Genomic DNA, 15612 nt, shown 5'->3' with positions numbered 1-15612 from the left:
ATTTATTATCTGTACTGGATTAATTTTTCCGCATCTGTGTTTCTGCTTTTCTGAGACCTGAAAATGTGTGGTTTCTTTTCTTCTTTTTACAGATTTCTAGATTGGTCCAAGTAATGAAGGTTGTGTATGTTGATGCTCAGTACAATGCGAGCAAGCAGCCCAAATGGGAGCTTTTTGCAAAGAAACCAACGTTTGTGAAGGTTCCACTTCAAGGGCCAAATGAATGTGGCCATTATACTCTGAAGTATGCGGGGTCCTATGATGGTGAAAAGATCGTTGAGAACATTCGAAATAATGATGTGGGTCCTAGTTGAGCTTTTCACTTTTCTGTGTTGGCCTGATTGTGTATTCTTCTTTTTTTGTGTCATGATTTTTGATAATTTGTTTTATTGCTTTGCAGCCTCGTATTGTTGATTGGAACGCTGAGGATCTGTATAGAGTTGTGTTCAACCGGAATAACCAGCTTCTGGTGATGGAGCTTCCCAAGGAGGTTCAGGGTTTGGCTCCTGGTGCATAGAAGAAATGGTCATCATTTGCATAGTGAAATGGATAGTTGTGTGATATATCTCTTGAAAGCATTGTAGGCTTTGTTTGTAGTGTTTGGATGTCTTGTCAAGTACTATGTAATAACTGGTATATTTTGTGTTGTGTTTAAGTGTGGCACAATGTTTAACAAACTTTTTTCCATGATGATAATGTGGTTCAATAGCTATTTCACTTGTCCATGTTTCATCGGGAATTCGTTTTGGTTAAGTTCTATTTTTTGTACTGAAGTCTTGTAAACTAGTTGAACTGAAAACAACTTTTTCCAAGTTCATTACGAGTTGTTGCTGGAAAAGTGAGATTTATTTTATTTTCATCTGTCCCAACCTAGGTTGGAACTTATAGTTTTTGTACCCTCTTTACTTGTACTTATAGTATAGTTCTGTTAGTACTGAATTGTAATCTCATTCAGCATAAGGCTTTTTAAATTTGGTGTCATGGTAGCACTTGTGGATCTATTGTGAGTTGAGTGACGCTTCCTTGTTATGTAGAACTGATTTCATATAATGTATTAGAACTGAAGGTTTTTTTTGGGATTGAAATTATTTATGACCAAGTTGCTACGTGATCTCTAGCCAGATTTTATTTAAGTATAAGAAATTTAGCAAAATTTGAGAGCCAAATTTTTGTTTGCACTTCTTGAATTTTAGTAGTTGAACTTCATAGTAAAAGTTAAATAAAGCATTGGTTTAAATTAGCTACATTTAACAGATAGCCGTATTAAGTTCATAATTAGTTCACTAGTCAATGTGAGGATGCTTCTGTTGTTTGTTTTTTGTTAATTTTTGTCCTTGGATGAACTATAATCTATTTTGCTTGAGTCTTGGCCTTCTTTCTCAAGGAATTAATTGGTATCATCATAGCACTTACCGAATAAACTAAGTTGTAATGAGATTTCAATTGTGCTAGTACTTTGATCATTTAATTTTTTGTGTTGTTTGAAACTAGTACCTCACTGGTCAATGTGGGCTGATGCTTGTGTTGTCTTTCTTGTGATTTTCCTCCTTGGTCGAACTGATACCTTTTCGATTTAGTTTTTTCCTTCTTTTTTCTAGGTTGTGGTTATTCTCAAGGCAATGTTTCGTATCATCATAGTACTTGCCGTATAGACTAAGTTGTACTGAGATTTCAGTTGTACTATTATGTCATTCTTAGTGTGTCACTGTTTTAGGGTATGCGAACTGAAGCTTCACGTTACTTTTTATTTTTATAGATTGAATTTATTGTGTGTTCAAGTGTACCAGTACTTTCAATCGTAGCATGCTAGTGACTAGGAAATACGTACTGATGGTTCTTTGCTTTTCATGTTGCAGTACCTAGTAATTTTCTAACTACTATTTAGCATGATGTTGTTAGTACTAAATGTTGTCCTCAGCTGAAACTTAGTCTTTTTAGTGTTCTTCTGAAACTAAAAACTGATTTTTAGTGTGATAGTACTACCGTACATGACTAAGCTGTACTTAGCATCCAACGCTACTATTTGTTGTTGTCCTTAGTTAGTCTGCAACTGTTTTTTTGTGAAAATATCCATGTGTTTGTTGCTCCATGACTAGTGCTGCATAGCAGCCATCAAGTTTCATTCACAACCTACTTCAACTTCAAATGATGGATAAACAAAATAGGAAGCTCGCAAACTTGTCGAACAACATAAGCAAATGATGTACTTGATAGACATAGGCAAACTTGATCAAATCCTGACACACATAACATAAAGAAGCTGGTTCAATCTAATGAAATCAAACTACAAATATAAAACAACAAGACTAAGGACAAATAGAAGCGCGAGCAACACGAAGGCAGACTTTCATGCCTCTTCATCCCACGAAGTTGCAGTGGCAGTAGGGGTCAGCCTCCTGCTCTTTTAAAATATCCCAACCTGTCACGATGTTGTCCATTATCTTCCCTGACTAGTACGTGGCGTACGCATCTACTCCTGCATACTCGATGAGCTTGTCTGGCAGCGGGCTGATCCCCCACAGTTTGTGGTCTTCCTGCGTGTCGATGTTCTTCTTCATGCCTTTGTAGAATGAGTGGATGACGCTGGCTGCAACATCAGTCAAGGAGTCGTACTCTTTTCTGGTGTATGGAACTCTCCAGATGCGCTGAATGTCGATGTACTTGTTGGGGTTGATCGTCGGAAGGCCAGACATCTTCATCTTCTCTTTGTCGCTTTCAATGCTGAAACCAGCAAATGTGAACAACCTCTCTTGCTTCAGCATCTCGTTGAGGCGCTTGGGCCTGCAATGGGAGAGACATTTTGAAGATTAGCATTACTTTGATGTTTGAATTCTTCATTTGTTGTTTTGTTTTACAAGCGATGAATCCATGAATTAGATGCTTGTATAGCATAATTAATGGATGAATGTACTTCAAAAATTAGTAAACAAAGTTCTGAAATTAAATTCAAGTACATCATAGTTTGAGGCAATGTTGTATGTGCTGCTTTACTTCTAGTTTATTTACTTTTGTTGAATAGGACAAGACATACCAGTGCTTCAGCAAGTTCTTAGTTTTTTTGCTTATGAAAATAACATTAGACCAAATTCAGAAAGTACTTCACTACATCAAGTTCAGAAACATCTTTTTAATACATTGAGTATAGAAACAACACTATCGGATCAAGATCAGATACTACACTAGTACATCAACTTCAGAAATTAATCTTCTGCAAGATTTTTCAAATAGTAATCCAGTGCATCAGGTTCAAAAATACATCTATAGTGTATCTACTTGAGAAAATGCAGTAGTGCATCCACTTTCACAAACCACACTAGTACATCTAGTTGGGAAACAAGTTTGATGAACTTTTCAAGATAGAGTACTAATTAAACAGATGAACCAAACAGGGCAAATGAGTAGGATGGGTCACCATTTTCTGGCCACTGCGATGTGGTAAACGAGGCAGAGTTCGTCCACGCACAACTGCAGGACTGCTACCATCTGGGGAGGTTCATCTTACCTAGTGTAGTGCACACCAAGGCCGCCGATCTTATGATGTGAGCCGCCAGCCTTCCTCCAGATCCTGGAGATCATCTCGTCGGCCTTGTTTGGTTTGCTTGTGCAGATGATCTCCACCATCTCTTTGTCGTGGAGCTCAACCCCTGTGAGGGTTTTGGTGCACTCTCGTTTCTCGCCGGGGACCTGAACGTCGACGAGGTTGCTGCTCTTGTCCGACGTCTCGCCATGATGACGCTTGGTGAACGGTTCCTCCGCCATCGCCCTCCTCCGGCGACTGTGGGCTTGGGAGAGAGAAGTTTTTGGGTTGTCTCTAGTGGAGATGGAAGCGGCAATGGTGGTTTCTGGGAATGAGGCAGAGATGGAAGAGAATGGTGTATTTTGTAGTGCGTCAAAGGGGATGTGTGGGAGGCAGTTCGTCGTGGGTGTGGGTGTAGTGTTGTGGGGTCGTCATTTGCAGTCCCTTGTGGCAACCGCCCAGTGGGTGGCGCGAGCAGTGTTGTGAAGAACCAACCATCCAAGCTAATTTGTTTGCCAGGGTATTAATCTGGTCGCACTGAGTAGTCTTGTCAAGCTGTACTTACCAGCTGCTTATCCAACTTGCTCGTCTCAGGGTTGGTGATGATGGCATTTTACTGTCGCACTGATCAGTCTTGTCTAGCTCTACTTATGAGTTGCATATCCCACATGCACATGTCAGGGTTGGTGATGATGGAGGTTTGTACTCCTCTATTGTGGGTAGTTGCACTGGTGATTGAAGTGTAGTTGAACTTACCAAATACTAGTCAGACTATGTGTGTCATGCTAATGTTTTTTAAAACATTTTTTGTTTTTTTGAAAGGATTGTTTATATCAAGATCATCTTTGAAAGTATTTTTTATAGATAAATTAGTTTTTCATCAGTACAGGTGTATTATTTTTGCATTTTCTTGAGGTAATTATTTTATGTACTAATGGACTTTCTGAAGTAAGACTAGCAGACACAGGTTGTTTTTTAAACAATATTTTTCGAGGTGTTCACGGGTGTGTTTGGATACTATGCCTTTGTACTGACGAGTTAGAATTATCAGTACTGATGTACTATAAGAGTTTAAATTTTCCTTAACAGTAGTGTTGGCGTTACATAAATCCATATAAGTTTTTTGAAATGTATTTGTGACTGCATTCAAAAGGATTATCAAATGGTTTACATAATAATGTCACTTGTCCAGTGGGCACAAATCACAAATGATATCTTAATTATAGTACTGATCGAGAAATCGATGATAAAGCTATATAAGTTTTGGTAACGACAGTGTTTCTGATATGTTTCCTCATTGTGTACCGAGGCAACTAAGAGTACAAGCTTATTTTTCAGTTGACGCAGCAGCATAACCACTATGGATTCTTCATCTTGAGCTCCTCCTAACTGGCCCCGAATGTTATCCCTTGCCGGCGCCCTTTCCTACTTGAGCCTTGGCAGCTTCATCGTAAGTTTCAGTTTCCTCGTCCCCAACACTGTCATCTTCATTATCTTCGTATGATTGGTCATCATTCTCGTCAAACTCTTCTTCATCATCCTCTTCTTTTGATTTTTTGGAACTCTAGACCTTGCCCTGTTTCTATTCAGCGCCAATGACCTCCTTGCCCACTTTGCACGTGCGGGCATTATGTCCGTCAGTTCCCCCACACTTGCGGCAAGTGTAGCTGCTACGTGTGTCGTCTCCATTGGTAGAAACCTGGGCGGCTCCAATCTGCTTCTGCAACGTTTGCTTGTTGACAGTGGCATCTGTGCGGAGTGGGCATGTGCGGTAATTATGGTTGGTCACGACGTTGCAGAATCCGCATGCCCTTATCCCGAGAGGTTTGCAGTTCAGGCCAAATTCCACGCGCCTGATGGGGCGTGGCGGCTTTTTGGCTGCTGCTTGTGCTGCTTTCGCTGCTTGCGTCTTACTCTTCCTCCCCTTTGTGTTTGAGAATATGGGTGGTTTAATCACCATTTCCTACTCCTGCTGGTAGGATGTCGTGTTGTCATGTCGTTCGCCGACAGCACCATCAAGCTCATGATCTTGCATGGGAGCATGTTCGTGCTCTTGATTGTGCACATGGGCAAGCTCTAGTTGCTGTTGCCCGTCTTCCTCGTTGTCGAATGGGTCAATAGCTCCCAGATGGTTCATCTCGGATAACATTGTAGCAATATCCTGCTCAATGGCTTCATTGTCCGTGACACCTCCATTTTCAGCAGAATGCATGGCGTCGAGTTCTTGTTCATGTTTGTCCATGACGACCCTTGACCTCGCCATTTGATCTTGGCTTCTCAAGCTTTTTCTGTGCACCCTCATGTTCAGCGTCAGCAGTGAGCTTTCAATGCAGTATTGGGATGCCTTGTTTGACGCTACTGTCCTCAAGTCATTTCTGTTGAATGTTGGCTGGATGTTCGGGCGTATGGTGTATCTCCTGAGGATGTATTTCTTCGGAACGGTGGCAGCCTTAATTGTCTGCATCATGCACACGACATGCACGTAGAAAATACCTGTATTTTTTTGAAGAGGCGCCTATTTTTTGTCATTTCATTCGAACAAAAACTTTGCAAAAAAAGTAGTACAGTATGCAACATCTTTTTTTAGTCCTCACCTGTGTGGTCCCATAGTTTACCCTCGCACTCATATGTTTCTCCCACGGGGTCTGCAACCACCCGGAACGCGTGCTGAGCCCATGCAGACAGTTTTTGCGGGTTGTTGTAGCGCACGAGGAACTTTGTGGGCTCTTCCATCTTTGTCGTCGTGAAGAGTGTGCTCAGTTTTAGCCTTTTTCTGATCTCGCTGTACACAACTCGTGAGTAAAGCTTTGCCATCTGGGTGTCAAACCCATAGAAGGTCACCGTGTTTTGTTCCTTCAGCCCATGCAAGAATGATGACCAAATTATTAGTTTTCTCGCAGCAAAAACTTGTCTAACTAATAAAGTTTTACTTTAGTAAGCATGTTATTTTTATCTTACGACAGGTGATAGAGCTATACTAGGTTACCCATTGTCTCCTAGTTCTTTGTCTACCTCCTGCTTTTGACGTAGGAGTTTACCTGGCTGACAAACCGGTGGAGGTTTTGTCTCTCACTTACGATATTCTTCTTGAGCACATAGTTCATGCTCTCACTTCGTTGTGTGGATGTCATTTTGGCGCAGGAAATTTCTTTGAAGTAGGCTCATATCGATCTCTCACGCTCATTTCACATGCCCACCATCGTGGCATCATCATGGAGGTTCTACTTATCCATGAGTCTTTTCCAGGCAGCCTCAAACTCAGTTGGCATGAGGGGCCAGTTGAGGATTGATGTGAATTCATCCTTAAAGTCTTCGTGCAGATTGTACAGGTATGCGAGGTGTTCCCTGTACTTCTTCATAATGTGCCAACGACACAACTTGTGTACTGTATTCTTGAAAGCATCTGGGATCGTCAAAGCCATTGCCGGGCACTAGTCTGGTAACGAGAAAAGAGACGTGGAGTGGTCAGCAGATGGTGGTGCATATATACCAATAGAACTGACACACCATTTTTATTGTGTTATTTTCCTTTTTTGGGTGGGGGTGGTGGTTGGGGGTGGTTTTGGCGGTTGTACCTGTGAGGCTGCATGTAGGAGCCTTCCATCTCATGCACCTTAAAAATGTCTTAAAGAGCCATGTGAATGAATCTGCATCCTCATCTCTTATCAGGGCGAAACCAAAGAATGTAGTCTGTAAGTGGTTGTTAGTACCCACAAACACCACAAGTGGCATATGGTATTTGTTGGTCTTATATGTGGTGTGAAACGTTACGCAGTCACCGATGTCCTGATACGCCCCTCGGCAGCTTGCGTTCGCCCAAAATATGTTCTTAACTCTGTCGGACTCATCAAGTTGGATGTCACAGAAGAATTCCGTGTTTATAGCTCTCATCTCCCTAAAGAAGTTGACAGTCTTTAGGACATCGTCCACATCATCCACCCTTGAATTCTTTGCTTTGCTGCATATTAAAAGTAAACAATCATTCAAAAATGCATGTTGACCTGGCGTCAGGTCATGCGTTGCGTAATATGTTTGTACTGATAGAGGAAAAAAGACAGAGGGGGTTTGTGGGAGGAGAACAAGTTTGTACTTATAGGTTAATCAGGTCTTTGGCATTCATTTCGAGGAAGTAGCTACCGGGGTCATCGCCGCCCAGTATGCTCATGATTTGCGCATGTTCAATGCCTTTGAACTGCAGGTACTTGACGTACTCCAAGATTGTTTTGTCAAAGTTTTTGTGGGAGTGCAAGAACACAAGCATTTGGGGGTGAGCTATATCCTTTGGTTGTGTTCCCAGACTATCTCTTTTATGACAAGTGTTCCATCCTTTTCCCTCTTCAGCCTCATTTTAGCCCCGTAGTTAGTCCTGGCTGTCGTCTTGTTCCGCTCTCTATTTGCTTCTGACACCTTCGATTCATAGACTCCATAGGACATGCAATAAAAGGTAGACTCTGGTCTCAACCTTGGAGCCTTCCATGACAGGAAAACCCGCGTGCTTTGCATAGACGTTGTAGAAGTCCTTTGCTTCTTTGAAAGTTTCAAAGTGCATCTCTAGCCTTGGCAGAACATAAGCTTCAATGTTAGGTGGCTGCACGTAACAGTGAGCAAACAAAACGCAGTTATGAAAATGTTAGATGGGGTGGTCACAGTACCATGGTATGGACTGTGCTTGCATGTTTTTTTATGAATGGATACTTACATGTGTATAGCTTTGTGCTGCCTCCGGTGTTTTCTGTTCACCCTGGTGTATGGGCGCGGGTGGTGTCACCCTTGGCACATGCACCAATGCATCTCTTGGAGGGAACAATGTTAACGAAGCTGTCCGTCTCTCATTGTACGGCCGTCTCCCCTCAGATTTGTTGTGAGGTTGCTCCTGTCTATATAGCTCATATCTTGTACTTTGCACCCTTCTGGAGTGGCCAAAATTTCTATCTCTTTGGCCTGGTCTTCCCGTTGCAACCGCTTTTGCAGCACGGATGAGATATGTTGGCGGAGCAACTGGTGGAAGCATGTGTGTCCTTGCCTTTCTGCATACGCTAGGGAAGGAAAACATTTGTCCTTGGGGAAATTGTTGACCTTGTTGCAACCCAACAGTGGCAAAGCTTGTATTCCCAGATATTGGTGTTTGCTGCATAGAAGAACCTGTCCGCGATTTTGATGATTCTGGTGTAGCTTGAAATCTTCCTGTACTGTTGAAGTATCCAGGTGCTATTTCTGGTGTTACCGAACCAGGCGGTGCCCCATATCTGCTTGGATCATCAAACCCTCGCTGCGTGTGCCGCCTTGCATGTTTCTACAATGACATTCAACAGTTTTGGGATTAATCTTTTCTGCATTTTTCTCATATACATGCTATGGGTAACATGTCATGCACTGAAGGCAATGTACAAGTTGAACTTGCATCGCTGGCTGTTATTAAACTTTGTTCTCTATTTTGTATCTGGTTTAGTTTTCAGTCGAACTGATGAACGTACATGTTTAGCACTGATGTACTGATGTACTGATTTTTAGCACTTCTTGTAAACTGAACATTGAACTTCAGATATGTATGGATATGCATATATATATATATAACTAATGCATGTCTTCTCTTTTATTCATCTATTACTTATGCAACTACACCAGAAGTACTCCAAGTTTATGTATCATTGAACTTACTGTGTAACAAGTGTATATTTTTTTCAACAACAATCTTTTACTAGTTCGAACTGACACAACTACATGGCATGTACTAGTAGAAATAACATCATACAACTTGCAGTGGTAGCTGAACCTTATATAAAGCCTAGTAGCTACTTGGACTGATGCATAAGTTTATGTTTTTTGGCTTGAACTGAAGTTAGCATATTAGAGGTACTGATAGTAACCTCGACATCCAAATTGTGCATCAAGCGGCAGGGGTGTAATGAACTGATGCAAGCATTTTGGCAATGTACTGTCTGCTTCTGCATCATAGGAACATGTGTCACTGATGCAGCACACATGTAGTACTGATGAATCTGATAGTGTAACATGTAGGCAGATCATAGTGTGTGCAATTTTTAAACTGAATATTCTTCATTGCAGGACTGGTGAACTGATGAACTGAGCACAAACGTGGTATTTTTCTTCAGGCAAACCCAGACATGAAAACATTTTTTGAACTGATTCAATTTTTTAGAAAAATTAGTGTGGGAAGCAGACATCACCTCCAGTGGCATGTTCTTGGAACTGACTTCTTCGTCTTCCTCTCGTGGGCGGCGTACTGGCATGTTCTTGGGAGGCGGCGCCATTGATGCAGACAAGGAGCTTGGGGAGATGACGGCGCTCCTGCTTGTGGTGGATTTCCGGCGATGAGGTTCGGGGAGGCAGCTGCTGGCGGGGATCACGACCACGACGAAGGAGCCCCGGCGAGGGAGGGGATGGTGACTGGCGCGGATCACGGGCCCGGTGAAGGAGCCCCGGCGAGGGAGGGAGGCAGCTGGCCGGATCACGGGCCCGGCGAAGGAGCCCGGCGAGGGAGGGGGTGGCGGCTGGAGTGGATCACGGCCCCGGCGAAGGATCTCGGCGAGGGTGGCGTTGGCGGCTGGCGCGGATCACGGCCCCGGCGAAGGATCCCGACGAGGGAGGGGATGGCGGCTGTGGATCCGTCGCCGGCCAGTCACGGCGCCGCGGGCTCCCTCGCTCCTGCTACCGCCGTCGCCCGCGACGGCTGCCTCCGGCGGAAGAAGGCGGGTTGGGTTCGGGCTGGCTCGCGGGGATTCTATTGTGTAGGCGCGTCACGCCTATATAGGGCCGGGGGGTAACAGAATATTATTCTGTTACGGGTAACACAATATTATTCTTATACGGGTCCTACCCTATATATATATATATATTTATATATATATATATATCAATTAGGCTTCAAGTGGGTACTTGTTGGTGAAAGTGTTGTCCAATGGGAATTCTATTTTGTATTACTCATGTAGCCTACAATGTCTGTCGCACAACCTTGTAACTTCTTACTCCATTTCTAAATTTGTACTAGTCCTCTATACCATATATTGCGCTACTCGTAATACTACCTCCCTCCTGGTTTATTGGTCCCCTTCGTAATTTGTGTCAAATTTTGACCATAAATTTCACTAACTAAATGTTAATGCATGTCACAAAAAATTATATCATTTTATTCGTATTTGAACATAGTTTCCAATTGAATAATTTTCGATGACATGCATTGACATTTTGTTAGTTAAACCTATGGTTAAAATGTGACACTAAATACGACTAGTAAGTACTCGTACAGTAGTAGTACTAGTATACATCGGTCAAATTATTCATCATGTCCTCACATTGAATTGACATGACAACACGCTATGCGTGAGGTGACACAAGAATCGCGGCGGCGTGTTCGGGTATTGTGGACTTCAGATTTGGAGTAGTACCACTTATCTGTCAAAATCTTTCATCATGCACTTAAAACAGTCGATTGATCGTACATTGAGTACCAAATAACTGTAATTAACCATGCAACTCCAAGATGGATTGGCCGGTGCTGCCAGCTAGCGTCAAGTTCGATCCCACGGATCAGGAGCTGATCGAGCACCTTGAGGCCAAAGTGAGTACTGACAGCGCGAGATCTCACCCTCTCATCGATTTGTTCATACCAACCATCAACAGCGAGCACAACATATGCTACACCATCCTGAGAAACTTCCAGGTAAGACACCGATCGGCCGTCTACTTGCACAAACATATTCCTTTGTTTATAGCTGTCTTTTTCTTTTTAGATGGAGACCTAGTGAAGCAATTACAATTTTACAGTTAATAAAAAGTGAAACAAGTGACTACAACATGCCAAAGATGTCGGCGTTCTGGGAACGGGGTTCCCCAGACTTGCCTGCCTGTGGCCCACAGCGTGGCTCTGCGAGTGGGCCCGTATGGCCCATCTTCACCAACAAGCATTCGAGACCCTCGCGAGGGGCCAAGCCTCGCGAGCCGGATGACACAAGACCTCCTCGGGAGCGGCCTCACCAGGCTGGCTCACGAGGGGCGGAGAGATCAAGGCAAGGCGAACCTCGTGAGGTTCCAATGACGCAAGCCATGACGATCGAGACCAGGCGGGCGCCCGCGTGCACAGTGTCGTCGTTTCCTCTTTGGTGCTAGAGAGGCTAGCGCAGACGATGAGTACCGAGGCCTCAGGAAAAGGTTCCCATATTGGTTCAACGAGACCAAGACCAGCAGGACGGCAAGGCGGAGGTCATCGTGGAGCCCAAGCCGGCATCACCACCAGAGCCTTTGGCAGGCGAAGACCACCTTTAGTCAGGATAGCTTGTACTAGTTGTCCCCTTTCAAATTGGCCGTTGTGGCATCCCTTCCTGCTCAATATTTGGGAAGAGGACCAGGGCCTCTATAAATAGGGCTAGCCACCATAGTAGGAGGGAACTCGTCTGGAATTCATTCAGTTCATCCTCACACCCACAAAGCAATAGAACACCTCACCTCAGGAGGCTATTCTTCCCCTTGTATTGTTCATCCTCAGCCCGAGAGGCGATCCACCACACCACACTGGAGTAGGGTATTACACCACAACGGTGGCCCGAACCAGTATAAATCTTATGTTGCGAGTTCATCGAGCTAAGCTTAGAGATCCCGGTGAGGCTGAGGGCGTGATTTGGTAGGCGGAAATCTTTGTGCGCACCCCAGTGTTCGAACCTCGAGGGTTTTGCCGGAACCTGAAATCCGACATTTGGCGCGCCAGGTAGGGGTGTGTCGGAGTTTTCCTTCCATCGATTCACGCACCACCATCTTCACGCCCATTCACCATGGCTGGCGCCGCTCTTCCGGCTGGATCGACGAGCGCCCACGGTGGCGCCCGGGGGCTCCGTGGCCTTGCTCCCGCATTGCGGCAGGTGCAGTGGCCACCCAAGCTCAAGCCGGAGATGCCACCGCGCTACGATGGCGCGGCGGACCTGTCGGCTTTCCTGCTGGCGTATGAGGAGGCCGTCCTTAAGGCCGGGGGCGACGACAAGGTCATGGCCAACTGCCTTCCCATGGCCCTCACAGGCGCACCGCGCGCCTGGCTGCTCAACCTCCGCGGATCCAGGGTGGCATCTGGGGAGGAGCTGCACGGTCTCTTCGCCGCATGCTTCGCGGCACCGGCGCACCACGCGGTCGCGACCCTCCTCTGCGGCTCGCAACCACCGCCCTCAGATCGTCACATCAAGCCGTTCTTCGCCAGATCGGCGCCACTTCCAAGCGCCCGAGGGATCCCCCGGGCTTGGCCCATCCGGCCTACAACCTCATGAAGATGCCCGGGAGCAAGGGTGCTCTCACAGTAGTTGGGGACACCAAGGAAGCCCTGATGACGCTCAAGCTTTCCCTCAAGACCGCTGCGACGGCGCAGCCCGCCGACGCGGACACCTCCAAGGCCAAGGAAGCCGCACCAACCAAGAAGAAGCAGTTGTTCACTCGAGACAAGGCAGAAACCAAGCAGATGCCAGCCGAGGAGGACGGGTCCTCGGGGGTAACCTTTACCTTAGGCGCCAACCACAAGCCTAATCAGGAGGAGGCGCTGGTGAAGTTCATGCGTGCAAAGAAGGAAGTGTTTGCTTGGGAGCCCGATCAACTGGTAGGGGTCCCAAGAGGGGTAGTAGAGCACCACCTGAAGGTGTGCCCGAACGTACGCCCCGTAAAGGAGAGGGCGAGGCTGCGGTCCACGGAGAAGCAAACTTTCATCATCCAAGAGACCCGCAAGTTGGAGGCTGCGGGTGTCATTCGCGAGGTTCGGTACCCCGAGTGGCTGGCGGACCACGTCGTCGTGCCAAAGAAAGGCGGGAAGGAGCATATGTGCGTCGACTTCACCAACCTCAACAAGGCATGCCCCCAAGATCCGTTCCCGCTTCCACGCATTGAGCAGATTGTCGACTGCATCGCCGAGTGCGACTTGCTGTGCTTCCTGGATGCGTTTTCAGGATATTACCAGATCAAGATGGCGGTAGAAGATGTGGAGAAGACAGCCTTCCTGACCCCGTGTGGGGTGTACTGCTACACTTGCATGTCGTTTGGGCCGGGCAACGCAGGCGCAACCTTCCAACGGCTGATGCACATCGCCTTGGGTCGGCAGCTCGGGAGAAACGCTGAAGCTTACGTCGACGACATCGTGGTGAAGTCTCAGGAGGCGAGAACTTTGATTCAGGACCTGGAGGAAACCTTCCCGAGCCTCCGCCAGGTGGACTTGCGACTCAACCCGGAGAAGTTCGTGTTTGGCGTTCCTTCCGGCAAGCTGCTGGGCTTCCTTGTGTCCCATAGGGGGATCGAGGCCAACCCAGAGAAGGTCAAGCACATCGAAGACATGAGTCCACCGCAAACCCTCAAGGAAATGCAGAAGCTTGCTGGTCGTGTGACTGCGTAGGGGCGCTTCATTTGCAAGCTGGGAGAGCGCGCCCTACCCTTCCTCAAGCTAATGAAGAAGAAAGGCCCATTTGAGGGGACCCCAGAGGCCGACCAAGCATTTCAAGACCTCAAGAGATACCTGACAAGCCCTCCAGTGATGGTGGCGCCACGCCCTCTCGAGCCCCTCGTGCTTTACCTTGCCGCCACGCCCTACTCCGCTAGCGCGGCACTAGTGGCGGTTCGGGAAGAGAACCAGGCCAAGGGCGCGCCACGCCGAGCTGCGCCCCAAGCAGGGGCAACACAAGACCAGGAGGGTGCCGCGAAGGCCGTAGCGTCGGCAGCAAAGGACCAAGCTCGGCAAGACGACGCCCTCGAACCCGCAGAGGCCCGAACAAGCGATCAGGAGTTGGGGGCTCCATCACCTCAGGAGGCACCCCAACTTCCGGAAGGCGCAAGCCTCATCAGTGCACCCGCCCTTGTCGAGCACCCGGTATATTTTGTCAGCACGGTGTTGCGGGATGCAAGGGCACGGTATCCCATGCCTCAAAAGCTCTTACTTGCGCTCTTGGTGGCCTCGCGTAAGCTGCGACATTACTTTCAAGGTCACCCCATCAAGGTCGTCTCAGCCTACCCATTGGAGAGGGTGCTCATGAGCCCCAACTCAGCCGGGAGGGTCGCTGAGTGGACCATTGAGCTGCAGGCATTCCAGTTGGAGTTCAGCACCACCATGGTCATCAAGGGAGCTGCGCTCGCCGATTTCGTGGTAGAATGGACGGACGCCCCGGCGCTTGAAATAGGCGAGGATCGGTCCCTCTCACTGGGAAGTGAGGCGCCCGACGGCTGGGTCATGTATTTCGATGGTGCCTTCGCACGCCAGGGCGCGGGGGCTGGAGCAGTGCTCATCTCGCCCACTCAGGACAAGCTCTACTACGCTGTGCAGCTCTGCTTCCAGCAGGGCGAGAAGGTCTCCGACAACATTGGAGAGTACGAAGGCCTCATAGCCGGCCTGAAGGCTGTGACGACCCTGGGGGTGAAGTGTCTCACCATCAGGGGCGACTCGCAGCTCCTCGTCAACTTCTCCAACAAGGTATATGAGCCGAAGGACGAACACATGGAGGCATACCTCGCGGAGGTGCGCAAGATGGTGAAGCAGTTCCTGGGCCTGGAGTTGTAGCACGTGCCCCGTGGCACCCACAAGGTAGCCGACGACATCGCCAGAAGGGCATCCAAGCGACAGCCCCAAGAGCCTGGCGTCTTCGAGGAGCGGCTCTTCAGGTCATCAGCAACACCACCTCTTTCAAGGACAACGCGGCCTCGGGAGGAGCTCCCACAACCACCTGCCACAGGATCCCCAGCCTGTGGCCTGACATCAGGAGCGCGTCTAATCTTGGCGCTCGAGCCTCAGAAGGGATGCTAGACCAAGGAATTCAAGGAATATCTAATGCAAGGGACGTTGCCGGATAAGGAGGAGGACGTGGAGCGTGTGGCCCGGCAAGCCACGGCATACTGCATCCAAGATGGTGAGTTATACAGGAAGCTACCAAATGACGTTTCTCTGCGTTGCATCTCCGGGGAACAGAGGAAAGAGCTGCTAGCCAACATACACGGCGGGGACTGCGGGCACCACTTGTCGTCACGAACCCTCATCGGCAAGGCATTCCGCAGCGGATTCTACTGGCCTACGACGCTCAATGACGCAACTGAGCTAGTGAAGTCCTGCGAGGCCTGCTAATTCCGCG

The 15612-nt window shown here is 47.3% G+C and overlaps 1 protein-coding gene across 1 annotated transcript; it reads right to left on the bottom strand.

Moving 5' to 3' along the window:
- Positions 1 to 2450: 2450 nt before the first annotated feature.
- Positions 2451 to 3759, bottom strand: LOC141021740 (uncharacterized). Its single transcript, XM_073497598.1, has 2 exons — positions 3503 to 3759; positions 2451 to 2781 (listed from the first exon to the last, which is right to left on the bottom strand). Exons 1-2 carry the CDS (start codon positions 3757 to 3759, stop codon positions 2451 to 2453), a joined length of 588 nt encoding a protein of 195 aa, XP_073353699.1.
- Positions 3760 to 15612: the final 11853 nt, after the last annotated feature.

This window comes from Aegilops tauschii, chromosome 4 (genome assembly GCF_002575655.3).
Source record: "Aegilops tauschii subsp. strangulata cultivar AL8/78 chromosome 4, Aet v6.0, whole genome shotgun sequence".
In the NCBI taxonomy this organism is placed as follows: Eukaryota; Viridiplantae; Streptophyta; class Magnoliopsida; order Poales; family Poaceae; genus Aegilops; species Aegilops tauschii.
This window is presented reverse-complemented; position numbering and strand designations above follow the sequence as displayed.